We start from the raw sequence: 14,675 nt of genomic DNA on the forward strand, positions 1-14,675 counted from the left end.
GACAGAAAACTCCTAACACACTCCCATACAGAAAGCAGCGAAGTGAAGACACACAGGGACAGTGGCAGAGTTACGTCATAAACACTGAGACACAGTTTCTCGGGAGTTGCTTAAGGAACAGCAATGTAACAGTCTATGTCCACTAAACGAGCTTTCCCATGAATTTCAGTCCTCTGTTTGGCTAAAATCAGCCGCCTGAAATCCAACCACATTGTTACATTGTTCTATGGATGTGGATGTTCCCCTGCAATAAAGATTTGCTGTGTTAACATATCATGAGCAGCTGCTTATGATATTAATGTTGTGAGATCTGTCAAGTTGTTTACCCAGTAATCATACCATGCTGAAACACTAAATTTACTAAACTGCGGTTTTGAAAAAGTGGGGATGTTGCCTATAGCAACCAATCAGATTCTAATTATCATTTATTTAGTACATTCTACAAAATGACAGCTAAAATCTGATTGGTTGCTATAGGCAACATCTCCACTTTTTCAAACCCGCAGTTTAGTAAATATACACCTAAACGTACATTGACCCCTGCGTGAGATGAGGAACGATGCCAGTGCCCCCAGCACTCATTCATATGAGAGAAACACTATTCCTATCACCATGAATATTAAGTGCAACACTGTACTGTATTCCTCACCGCACTGTAACTGCTGCATAAGACTCCATTTATTTCCATCTTTAAGTAGAATCACACATTTCAATGTGTCCTTGCACACTCTGCACATTTCAAAATGTGAAATATTCTCTTTTTTTTAATTTATAGCTGTTTATGTTTTACTTGATGAAATATTAATGCCACTTCTATAAAAGATATACTTCCTTCTACTAGTAAACCATGTATTGGACACAAATGGAACATGCTGGCACAACAGCCCAAGATGGGCAATTGGATGGCAAAACGGTAGTTGGTTATTTTATTTTTCTCTTTAATTCATCACAATTATTATTATCATTATGATTTCCTTTAACACTTGAAAGAACTGTTGTTTTGGCAGAGCTCATCAAGCTCTTTTTGGATATCGCTGTTCGAGACTTTCCTCTTTCATGACCTTCACTAGCAGAAGTAGTTCTACTGCCAAAGCCAGTACTGAAATGTTCCTGCTCAATAGATTGGCTCTTGAAAACAGCACTAAATCTGTGTACTGCGGTGTCACTGCAACATGAATTAATTGACAATATTATAATTTTTTGTTATTGCCACCACACGAGATAAACGTACAAGGAGGTAGTGAAAGGAGGGACTACAACATTTTATTACCTTGAAAATCATTCACTGCCAAACAATATTGTTTAATAACTGTTTTGCTCTCTGATTACTTTTCTCAGAGTATCATACATTTATTCTAGATAATGTTTTGCATTTGCTTGTTTTGTGTGCGAATGGGATGCATGTATGTAATGTGAATGTGCCCTACACTGCTGGAAGGGGGCATGTGATCGCAGCCACCATGTCAGTGCAGGGCACGATCTCAGCCTCAGTGAGGAGGTATGATCACAGCCACACTGTTGGGGTGGCGTATACTGCTGGGGGGAGGGGGGACACGATCCCAAAAATTGTAATGTTTACAATGGTACACTTAGCTCATGGAGAGGTAGTGCTTGCAGGCTTATGTGAATTAGAGGTATATAGCGTATTGAATATTACAGGTGGAACAAACTGGAAGTACCAAAGTTGAATGGGGTTTCAGCTGCTACAAGGGCCGCAGCTGTGGCCAAAGCTTATCTTTGACCTTGTTTTAATTCTAAACAAGATAAATTAAAAACACAAAATTGATTTAATTCCATTCATTTCACTTTTGTGGATGGACTATATTTACTCTCTTCCTCTTATGATGTTGGTTTATTGACTAAATTCCCTGTCTGCTGCCTGTCTCGACCTTTGGCTTGTCTTATAGGATTTTATTCCTCGCTGACTCTTGACCTTTGGTTTGTTGTATTGGATCTCCAACCATTATTTTTTGTTTTTTGCTCCAAGCACCTCAGAATTCTATCAGACAGAACTTGATTCATATAATCACACTGTCACGCTTCTGGTATCACAGATGAAAGACCAATAGCCAGGTAGCTCAAAGGTAAACAGGATTTATTTTACAATCCAAATCTAAAGTGTCTAACAAGTAAAGTCAATAATCAAAAGGCAGAGAAAGGTCCGGTAAAAATCTCAATTGCAATTCTAATCCCAAGGGAGCAAGGTTCAGTGAATGCATCTAGTTCAGATCCAAACACAGTACACAAGCAAAGGCTTCAGGAAGCATCTTTTATAGGCCCAAACAGGACATGAAATCTAAGATGGAATCTTCATGAAACAGTCCTGGCCAACAAGGCAAATTCATAACATAAACAGTTGATAGTGACAATGAACACAAGGCAAACCCAGTACCATACTGTCGCACTGACCAGCATTTCAATCCTTATAGGCTTACGTTCCCTTTTTAGTAACAACTTCCTTTTTTCAGGACATGCAATTAGCATGACAAACACAATTTCCAAGATGACATCATACTCATATCGTGAAAATCATAACTGTAAATCAAAGGACACTTGTTCTCCCTTTGCCTTAGGGCAGTGCAGTATTTGGAACCAAGAAATGGCTTTGGAACACCATGGACGCTGCTTGCTCTATTGTGGTCCATCATCAATTTGATAAAAACATACATTAAGAAACATGTAGGAAAATTGGTTCACAGAAAATCATAGGAAACAAGGAGTTGTAACTCATAGCAACCAACCACTTTGTTTTTCTTTTTAATTCAAAGGCAAACATCTAATGGGTCTTTGCAAGCTTACATAGATGAAGGACATAGACTTAAACATGAACAGAACATTATAAAAAGAAGACAATTGCTGATGATTCATAGGACATTGTCGCATCATGACAGTATCACCTGAGTAGATAAAATATTTAATCATTATGCAATAAGATTTATGCACATATTGATGAATTTATAGTTCTTTGTGATTTTAAGAAGAATTAATGCAAATAGAATCATGATGAATATAAACAGAACAGCCAGACATGTTACTGTAGGGCTGGAGTTATAGATCAGAGGCTCATTCTGTGTGACACAGACCAAGACAATGGATCCCAGACCTCTTAAGCAATATTGTACAAATGGGATGGATGACAGAAGCTTCCTTAAAAGCTATTTTGCGGAAGACAGTAGCTTTATAAATGAGACGTTGGTATTTGTTATGGAGAAGCTACACATTGCACTGGCTGCAGGTTTGTATTCAGGATAGATTATAACCTCAGATCTATTGCATGGCTCTTCTGAGTAACATAGCAACTATAATGGGTACATTTTTTATTAGAATGCAGGGATAACTACATTGTTCCACAGCTATGAGTAATGTGAAGCGATGGAACTTTTTCTGTTTACAGAGCGATCTTATCAAGAGACTAAACTTTCATTGATATCAATAGTTATATGCTTAATGATTGCCATGATACATCCATCATGAAATCTGTTTCAATATGTGACCACTGCTTTATACACATTATCTTCCCCTGTCCTTAACTCACTTCAATTCTATGATATATTGCATGTTTTCCTATGTGGTTCTTTCTCTACAGCTAATGTTAGAGGACAAACTTTGATTGACATCAGTATTGGATCCATCATTCATCAACTCTATACAGTCTCTGAATATTTCAAAGAGATTACTATATTGAAATTGAATGAGTCCTGCATTTTGGAACTCAACAAATGGCTGAACGCCCGTACAGGAGCTTTTAGTTGGGGTCATGCATCGAAGATTGTGACTCAGCTGCAAGGCATCAGGTAAAATATCATTCTAAACATAGAAGAACATAGAGGATGAGTCAAAGGGAAACTATAACAAAAATGTGATTTAAAGGATAACTCCATTTCAGTTTTGATTGGTTCATAATTTTAGACAATAATACTGAATATTCTTTATCTGGTGAACGGCATGCCTTCAGATTAATCATGTCTGTAAAAGGACCTGTGGTAGCGCCTCACATGCGCACGCTATCCTCTTATTCAGTTCTGTAGTGTAGTGTGTTTATATAATATATATGTTCTGTAGTGTAGTGTATCCTATAGTGTGTTCCTAGTGTAATGTGTCCCTAGTGTAGTGTGTTGCCTAAAGCTCATTGTCCAGGAGGCAGACAGGCAGCAAGAGAGGGTGGGGAAGTCTCGGGTCTGGCTTTTATAGTCCAGACGCAGAAAACTCCCAGCCTCCCCAGCAGCAACGTGTGTGTGTGGTGATTCACCACACACACGTGGAGCTTGTGTCTCCAGGGGTGATGACATCATCACCCCTGGCAATTCTCCAAACTGTGTATGTGCCGACTTGAGTCGGCACACACAGTGGGGATTCTGCTATGCAACTGCGTGTGCGCGCACTCACGTGCACATACGAGCACGTGCACAGTGGCTCCCCCTTAACAATGTCCAATTATGTCTGCAGCGGTCCAGTGAAGCTTTGTTTTTTTTTTTCGTAATGGATGCCAAAGTCTAAAACAATAAATAAGATAACTCGCACATAAAGAAGACTTAGGGCCTGATTCATAGTGAGATGTACAACCCTTGGAATGTGCTTTTATCACACTGTACATGCTCAGAAAGTGAACATATGCAATTACAGTTATTCAGACCTGTGACTATTTGGCACAGACACGCCTGAAAAAGCAATTTCATTTGCGGGTGGTTAGTGGCAGGTGCAAGTAGCGAATGATGATGATACAGACACAAGGACTAGGGAAATGCTTGCATTTAGAGGTTTCTGAATTATTAGTAAACACTTATTGAGACTAGTGTCCGTTCGGCCATAGATTAGTATTTGTCAAGTGTGCTGTAGCAAAGATAAAAAAAAATATATTTTTTGCACGCATCATTGGATGTTGTTCCTGCTGTACTGCTAGGTTATTTAAGCGTTAATGATGCTTCATAGCAATTGCATTTATAACATATAAAATAAAAGGGTTTTGTATATGTTAGCAAGCTGGATGCATTTGGTACTCATTCAGACCTAGACATATATCCAGCTCTGAACACTGCATACGTACACATACACTTGCGTGCCAATTTTCTAAATTGCAAGAACGCTTGTGCTTGTGTTCCAATGAATTCTCAATCAGGGTCTTAAAGAGACCTTTCAGCAGCATTACAATATTTATTGCAATGATGTCTGGGAATTTAGTAGCAGTTGGGTGCATTGGGGTGAAGAGAACATCCCAGGGCTAGATGTGAGAATCATGTGATCAGCTCGCAGTCTATCCTGGGATGGCCTCTTAAGTCATGATTTTCCCATTGCTACTGCAAAAACATGCCATTATTATTATATATTATTATTATTATTATTATTATTATTATTATTATTATTAAAGTTACTTTCTAAAAGTATTTTCCATAGAGGGCCAGCTTTATTTTCTTTGCCCTCCTAAAAAGTGAATACCCACCACTGCAGAACCTCATGGTTCCAACCAGCAGAATTTCCTATATCAGAAATTAAACAATCTATATTGAAAAACAAACAAAAAATTAAAATAAAAATTGAGTTACGCTGCTGAATCTTCTGCATATATTATAGGGTTTTGTGGGTGTATTTTAAAAATATATGTTTTTGCTAGTTTCAATCATATTCCAGATGGAATATTGAATCTGATGTATTACAGCAAGCCTAATAGTGAAAGTTATTTTTTTTGCTAGCAAAAGAAATGTTAACAAACTTTTCTTGAGCTTATGAACTGGTTGTGTGTATTCATAACATATTTTGAATGAATAGAAAAATATTGATTAATTACATTTTGAAAATCTTTAAGCGTATTTTCTTTAAACTATATCTACGATCAATAAAGACTGTATCCCAAGGAAAAAAAGTCTTTAAACAAATATATGAACACTATTGGAATATAAAACAGAATAAAATAAGTAAAAGAAAAACAAGCTGGGAAACATTATAAATTACTTTTTATACTCAATATATTTGATTACATATATTTTTCAAATAATATAAAAAAATTTGATTGATTGAAAGCCCATCTATTGGCCAGATATTGGAAATATTTACTTGTGTCTGTTTACAAGACAACAATGATTTGATTTTAGGGCTACACATTAATTATATTAAAGAGTTTTATTCTTCCAAATGTACAACTGAAATCATTAATTTTTGAAACTATAGTCATTTTTTTTAACATCTGTAGTGTTTATTTTGTTAGTGATCAAGAACAAGAAAGGGACGAAAAGTTAAAAGGATCAGTTAATCGAATTCTGAAATGTGACCTCAACAAAGAAAATCTCACAGATCCGGTGGTGTTACCACAAGTCGACTGTGTATTCACAGCATGGGTGCTGGATGTGGTTAGTCAAAACCAAAATGATTACATCAGAAACCTAAGAAGTATGGCAAAGATGCTTAAACCTGGGGGGTACTTTATTCTGATTGGGTGCTTAAATGGCACATATTTCACAGTTGGTGATGATAGGCTCTATATATTTACCTATGATGAAAGTTTTGTAAGAAAGACCCTTACCAGTGAGCGATTTGTAATTGTTTCTTGTGAAGTATTGGACAGAAAGGTAGAGAGTAATTTCACAGATTATAAGCAATTTATTGTCCTCACTGCTGTCAAAGGGAATATTTAGAATGTGAGATTACTGTCCATTGGCTGGATGATTTCCTCAAAAGCTTCTCTATACCTGCCAGTCTACCTTAGATATAGCGCTCAAGCATTTATGAATTCTTGAATAAAGCTCTTATCATGCACAATAGTTACAGTTTGGATAAGATAACATTAATTGACAATAAATGTTGATTATTTTTTCTCATTCATCTTGAAAAATATAAATCATCCAAAATGATAATAAATGTATTTCTAAAGTATTTAGATTTTGTGTTTTTCATAATATTCCAGGAGGTGGGTGCATTTAATAAGTAGAATAATATATTCAATATGGTCTGACCAATGATGGATAAAAAAAAATTAAGAAGCATATATAATTCTATAAGGAATTGCATCACCATAAGATGGTTGTACATTAAACTTATATATGATTTCTGACTCACTCTGTATGGATCTAGTAAAATAAAAGTAGGAGGTATTAGTTAATATTGTGATCAAAACATTTAAGCTTGCAACCCACCACCACAGGTCCTCATTGTAACAATATGTAGCAATGTAATTAATGAATATGGCGTACTTGCCTTACTCCAGATCAGCGCTGGCCGACCGGTGGTGCGGAGTGTAACGAACCCCCTGGTGTTCACCAAGAACCGCCGCAAGGCGGGATGGGCTTTGCTGCGGAGGATCGCAGGTTGCGGTCCACTGATCTGCCTCTAGAGGTAAGGATGTAGGAGGTAGCCCACGATAACACTGGAACTGGAAGGTAGTATCAGGATAGCCGAGGTCTGGTACACTTGGAGTGGAGATAATACGTAGTCAGCAAGCCTGGGTCTGGTACACTTGGAGTGGAGATAATACGTAGTCAGCAAGCCTGGGTCTGGTACACTTGGAGTGGAGATAATACGTAGTCAGCAAGCCTGGGTCTGGTACACTTGGAGTGGAGATAATACGTAGTCAGCAAGCCTGGGTCTGGTACACTTGGAGTGGAGATAATACGTAGTCAGCAAGCCTGGGTCTGGTACACGAGGAGTTAATGTCTGAAAAGCCTGCAAGGATCTGGTACATGGGAGACACACGAGAAGCACCTAGTCAGGGTACATAGGAAGTTGCTCTGACGCTGTCCAGGCATCAGAGCAGGGCTTTAGTAGTTTGCAGATTTGAATTCCCCGCCCCGACTGTCATGTGACAGCGCCGCCGCGACCCGAAAGAAGAGAGGATCGCGGTGCTGGAGCGAGGACAGGTGAGTTGTAACACTCATGTTTACAAATAACACTACACTAAAATCTTTGCTTCAAACAACATTGGAATGCAACAAAGGGCTGGTTTATAAACCACCATCAAATAGTGTATACAATGTGAAACAGTCCAAATACTAAGGATTCAGGAGTTCAAGAGAAAAAGAAGCTGGATCAACACAGTGGCTATTTTCTCGTTTCCAGGATGCTGTTTATATAGGACTGAACCTGCTAAAAGTCTGCAGGTGCTAGCAAATCACTACCAGCAGTAGCATGTCGTTAAGACAATCAGGTTACATCAATAGAGATGCAAAGGAAAGCAGCAAGCTGCTAACTGAGCCTGTAGCTCAGTGCACAGAGTAATCACTACTGTAAGCAAGAGCTCAGCAGTACGTATCCCACATAGAGGTTAAGTGGCATTTTTTGGACATAAGAATCTTTGTGTCTTTAGCAGCGAAGCGATTGTGTCACTTGAAAGAATAGCTGTCAACCTAAACAGCTGTTTCAGGATGTTCTAATGATAAAAACAGGAAAGAGCCTTCTGAGATAAGGACTATTTTAGCAGGGTACCTGACAGAAACGTTGATAAGAAAGAGAACTAGTGAAAGAAACGGAAAGAAGAGCACAAAAGCAGTCTAATTGGAGCAGACAAAGAGAGCAAGAAATTATTAAACAAAAAAACTAACATCAGTTCACCAATTAACGGAGACATTAAGAGAATGCATAAAGTAACATCAGAGTGTAACAGAGAGTACACAGGAAAACATAGACCATCAAATTCTGATGTTAGAAGAAATAGTCTTTCATTTAATCTTTGTTTGAGACTTGAAAAGTTTAAAAGAAAAATCATCTGACTGTAAAACATAGAGATTGTGAATAAAATATTGTAACATTAGCTCATATATTCTATACAGATATATAATACTATGCTAACCAAATATGACCTGACCACTTGACAAGAACATAATGCAAATCTATTACACTTTATACAGCCAAATGACACTACAAGCCCCAACATGACTGCCTGACAGGATTATAATGCAATCCTTTCATACTACATATATACATAAGACATCCCAAATACTCATCATAATCTGACTACAGTACACTACACCAATATAACAAAACCTGACCACTGAATATAATTATAATGCAAATATTTTATATTCAGTTAAGACATAAGAGATTACACATCCCAACATGATATGACCACTAAATATGATCACAATAAAATGTTATTAGCCTTTAAACAGACAGTGTACAGTACGCTCCTTAACAATAACTGTCTACTGCCCAATATTATAGTACTATTCTATTAAACCATCTACAAACGTAGCACACTACACCTCCTGCCTCACCTGACCACTAGACATGTTCATAATACCATTCTATGAATCTTTATACTTCAGCGACTCTAAATAACCTGACAACTGGACACATTCATAATACAATACATTTATACTCAATGATCGAAGTGGGCTGGTATACGGTGTTACACCATAATTCAGCTTCTCTTATTGTCCTCACTGTAAAACTATCATATTCCAGTCACTTATATTTTCCATATAGCCACTTCATAATTTACACTTCGCCCACTGTATATAGAGATATATGAAACTAAACATCCAACATGTCCTGACCATTGGACATGATCATACTACACTTTAAATGCAAGATCTGCAGACATAGAGCGTTATAACTTGAGTCTCTGGAAATCACCTGCCATTAGCATGACAACTACAATTTCCAGTATGAAATCATACTCATATGGTGGAATCCATGACTATAAAACAAATTACACGTGTTCTCCCTTTGCCTTAAAGGGAGGAAACATCTTGGTCACATCAGGTTCATTGCTGTATTTGGAACCAAGAAACTGTTTTGGAACACCATGGACATTACCTGTTTTAGTTGTGGTCCATCATCGATTTTAATAAAAAAAATACATTAAGGGACAGTTAGGAAAACTGGATGACAGGCTCATCCTGTGTGACAGAAGATGAGAGAAGGAATCCCAGACCTCTCAATTCTATCATCTGCATGGGATGGATTCCAGGAAATTCCTTAAATGTTAATTTGAGGATAAAAGTGTGTTTGGAGATGAGCCATTGGTACATTGTTATTATCATTATAAAAAGAAGATAGATACTAAAGATTCATAGCTTGTAGCATCATGACAGTATCACCTGAGTAGGTCAAATATTTAAACATCATTGTGCAATAAGATTTCAGCACATATTGATGAATTTATAGTCAGCTGCATTTGTGACCATCCAAATGAGAGTTAATGTAAATAGAAGCATGGTGAATATAAACAGAACAGCCAGACATGTTACTAGAGGGCTGGAGTTACAGATCAGAGGCTCATCCTGTGTGACAGAAGACAAGAGAATGGATCCCAAACCTCTCAAGTTCTATCACCTCCACGGGATGGATTCCAGGGACTTCCTTAAATGTTATTTTGAGGAAAACGGTGTGTTTGAAAAGGAAGGATTGGTATTTATTATGGAGCAGTTGCACATTGCATTGGCAGCAGGTTTGTATTCAGGATAGATTTTATCCTTAGATAGATCGCATGGTTCTAAGATGAGTACCTTATTTAGAGTGCAGGGATAACCTCATTGATCCACAGCTATGTGCAATAAGAGCAAATAGATTTTAGGATTGTTAGATTAAACCTTTCATCGATATCAATAGATTTCTTTAATGATTGCTATAAAACATCCATCATGAAATAGGTTTCAATATGTGACCTCTGCTTGGAGACACATTATCTTTCCTTGTCCTTTACTCACTTTAATTCTATAATATTTTGCGTTTTTTCTTATGTGATTCTTTCTCTGCAGCTAATATTAAAGGACAAACTTTGATTGACATCAGTGTTGGATCCATTATTCATCAACTCTATACAGTCTCTGATTTTTTAAAGAGATTACTATACTAAAATTAAATGAGACCTGCATTTTGAAACTCAACAAATGGCTGAACACCCGTACAGGAGCTTTTAGTTGGGGTCATGCATTGAAAATTGTGACTCAGCTGCATGGAATCAGGTAAAATATTGTTATAAACATAGAAAATCATAGAGGATGAGTTAAAGGGAAACTATAACAAAATGTTATTTAGATAATAACTCTGTTTGTGGGAGCTACAAGTAAAGTGAATGTACTTTGTGAGACATTTTTGTGGATGAGGTAACAACAGAAAACACTTATACATACTGTATTTTATAATGTTATTTACTTAGGGGTTAAGAACAAGACAAAGATGAAAAGTTAAAGAATTCAATTAAACGCATTGTGAAATTTGACCTCAATAAAGAAAATCTCACAGATCCGGTGGTGTTACCACAAGCCGACTGCCTGCTCACAGCATGGTTGCTGGATGCGGTTTGTCACAGCCAAAATGATTACATCAGAAACCTGAGAAAAATGACAAAGCTGATTAAACCTGGGGGGTACTTTATTCTAATTGGGGGCTTAAATGGCACATATTACACAGCTAGTAAAGAAAAGCTACATATGTTTACCTGTGATGAACGTTTTATAAGGAAGACCCTCACTGACGAACGATTTGTAATTCTTACCTGTAAAATACTTGAAAGAAAAGTAGAGAGTAATCTCATAGATCATAAGCAATTAATTGTCCTTACTGCTGTCAAAGGGAATGTTTAGAATGTGTGATTAGTGCTAATTGGCTTCATTATTCACTCAAAAGCTTCTCAATAGCTGTCAGTCTACATTAGATATAGCTCTCAAACATTTATTAAATCTTGCATAAAGCTCTTATCATGCTAAATAGTTACAGTTTATATAAGCTAACAGTACTTGTCAATAAAAATGTTTAAAAATGTTTATAAAAATAAAATTGTTTATTATTTTTTATAATTCATCTTGAAAAACATAAGTCATCCAAAATTATATTCAATTGATTCTACATCATTCAAAATTATAATAAATGTGTTGCTAAAGTAAATTTGATTTTGTGGTTTTCATTCCATGCCAGGAGCTGGGTGCATTTAATGAGTAGAATAATGAATACAATATTGTCTGACCAATGATGGATAAAAACATTATGAAGCATATATAATTCTATAAGGAATTGCTCCACCATAAAATGGTTGTAGAACATACTTAATATATGAATTCTGATTCACTCTGTATGTATCTAGTAAAATAAAAGTAGAGGGCATTAGGTTATATTGTGATCAAAATATTTAAATTTGCAACCCCCCGCCACAGGTTCTCATGTTTACAAGTAACACTACACTAAAATCTATGCTTCAAACAACATCAAACAACAAATGCAATAAAGGAGTGGTTTATAAACTACAGTCAAATAGCATATTCACAGTGAAACAGTCCAAAGAGTAAGGTTTCAGGAGCTCAAGAGAAAGAGAAACCGGAGTAATACACTGGAAATTGCATGTTTCCAGGATGCTGTTTATATAGGACTGACCCTGGTAAAAGTCTACAGGTGCTGGCAAATCACTATCAACAGTAGTAGGTTGTTAAGACAATCATGTTACATGGATATAAATGCAAAGGAAAGCAGCAAGCTGCTAACTGAGCCCATAGCTCAGTGCACAGAGACCTCACTGTTGTAAGTTCAGCAGTACAAATCCCACATAGGGGTTAAGTGCATTTTTTTTGGACATAAGAATCTTTGTGTCTTTAGCAGCGAAGCAAGGAAATAATTATTCACAATAATCCATATTATCACAAAATGTATTCATTATACGTATTAACATACTAACAAGCACAGAAAATATTATGTTTTAATTCTTCCACTTTAAGAAATAATTTACTTATCTTAGCAAGGTCTACGTGACCTAGTCTAATTAAAACAAAATATTAAATTACGCCTTCAATGTCATAAAATCAACAGCAGGATAAGGGCCATAGTTCAGGAATAAAGGAGTATAGACAGAAAAAGGGGTAGAAATAGAAAAATGTCAGCATAATAATTCTGATAAAGCCAGATAAAGAAATAGCGTGACACGTCGTCAATGTTTAAATAAAACGTGGAAATTTATCAAAAGTGCTGAAATAAACATTATATGTAATTAAAAAGGATCTTGAGGAGATCAATATGTTATTTTGGGTACAAAAGATATGTATACTAAAAATAGACTCTGTAACTTATAAAATCTCAGCTGATTCTGACACCTATATGACATCCACGCTGTAACCTGTACCGAATAAACATCGATATTGCATCAAAGACTGTTAATTGCCCTTATCAATACCATTCGAATACAACATTAGTGATTGTGCCACTTGGGAAAATAGATATGATCCTAAACAGCAGATTCAGGGTGATTAGAGAGAAGTTTTGATGACAAAAACAGGCAAGTTCTCTTGAGATAACGGCTATTTTAACAGGTGACCTGACAGAAGCATTCTCAAGAAAGAGAAATAGTGAAATAAACTGAAAGAAGAGCACAAAAGCAGTCTGACTGTAGCAAAGAGAGCAAGAAATTGTTAAATCAAATAACTTACATTAGTTCACCAATTAATGAAAACAATAAGTGAATGCATAAAGGAACATCAGAGTGTAACAGAGAGTACACAGGAAAACATAGCCCATAAACTTCTAAAGTTAGAAGAAAGAGAGTCTTTAATTGAAGCTTTAGCCACGTCTATAACCTGAGAGGTAACTAAAAGAACAGGCATCAAACATCAGGAGGAGGTGCCTTTTGCATTTTGGAGCCGAAATACATTATCCAATATTAAGATAGCAGGGAGAATAAATAGATCGGGTCTGCGCATGAAGATGGTGGCGGACAGGACGGAGGGAGCTGTCGACGGGACCAGGTAAGAGCGCTGGGAATCAGGTGTGCAGCCCGATTGCCCGGCGTGTGACAAAAGGGCACAAACCAACCTAAAATTACCTGGCCACTGGACACAATGTTGGTCAGCACAGTGCTTAACATTGCGGACTGACAAAGCTTCAGTCATGAGTTCGATTCTGATTGGTGCACTATCTGTGTGGCGTTTGTATGTTCCCTCCAAGATTGTGTGAGTTTCCTCCAGGTGCTCCTGTTCACTCCCACAGTTCAAAAGCATAATGGTAGGTTAACTGACTGCTGGCAAAATGGACCCCAGTGCATGTGTGTGTTGGGTAGGGATTTAAAACATAATCTCCAATAAGACAGGGACTGATGTAAATAATTACATATTCCCTGTACAGTGCTGCATAATATGATTGGTGCTATATAAAAAAATGATTGTGATAATATTACACTCTACAGGCAAAGGACTCTACACTTCCTGACCTTACCACAGGACTAGATTGCAATACAGTTCTATTAAACTCCATACTAACACTTCAGCAACTCAAAATAACCTAATAAGCGGACACATTCATAATACAATACATTTATACCATATACACAGTGATTGAAGTGGGCTGGTATACTGTATAATACCATATCACCATTCTCCTACTGCCCTCATTGAAAAACTATCATATTCCTTTCACTTACATTTTCCATACCGCTACTTCTATATTTACTTCAAACAGTGTATATACAGATATATTAAACCAACCATCCAACATGACCTGACCATTGGACATGATCATATTACAGTTTATATGCATGATCTACAAACATAGGGTGTTATAACATGAGTCTTGGCAAATTACATGCAAATAGCATAACAAACAATAGTTCCAGGATGGGATCATACTCATATGGTGGAATTCATGACTATAAAACAAATTATACGTGTTCTTCCTTTGCCTTATGGGAAGAAACATCTATTTGGAACACCATGGACGTTACCTATTCTATTTGTGGTCCATCATCGATTTGATAAAAAATACATTAAGGG

The 14,675-nt window shown here is 36.7% G+C and overlaps 1 protein-coding gene across 1 annotated transcript; it reads left to right on the plus strand.

The window, feature by feature from the left end:
* The first annotated feature begins 3,055 nt into the window (after positions 1–3,055).
* LOC142107821 (indolethylamine N-methyltransferase-like) lies at positions 3,056–6,742 on the plus strand. The gene is made up of 3 exons (XM_075191443.1): positions 3,056–3,235; positions 3,587–3,794; positions 6,200–6,742. Exons 1-3 carry the CDS (start codon positions 3,091–3,093, stop codon positions 6,624–6,626), a joined length of 780 nt encoding a protein of 259 aa, XP_075047544.1. The 5' UTR covers positions 3,056–3,090; the 3' UTR covers positions 6,627–6,742.
* The last annotated feature ends 7,933 nt before the right edge of the window (positions 6,743–14,675 follow it).

This window comes from Mixophyes fleayi, chromosome 11 (assembly GCF_038048845.1).
Source record: "Mixophyes fleayi isolate aMixFle1 chromosome 11, aMixFle1.hap1, whole genome shotgun sequence".
Classification (NCBI taxonomy): Eukaryota; Metazoa; Chordata; class Amphibia; order Anura; family Limnodynastidae; genus Mixophyes; species Mixophyes fleayi.

What these genes read in the sequence shown, in the direction of transcription:
- LOC142107821 (XM_075191443.1), top strand. Translation starts at nt 3,091, where the DNA reads ATGGATCCCAGACCTCTTAAGCAATATTGTACAAATGGGATGGATGAC. An exon ending in ACACATTGCACTGGCTGCAG is followed by an intron (nt 3,236 to 3,586) that starts GTTTGTATTCAG and finishes CTTTCTCTACAG; the next exon opens with CTAATGTTAGAGGACAAACT. An exon ending in ACTCAGCTGCAAGGCATCAG is followed by an intron (nt 3,795 to 6,199) that starts GTAAAATATCAT and finishes TTATTTTGTTAG; the next exon opens with TGATCAAGAACAAGAAAGGG.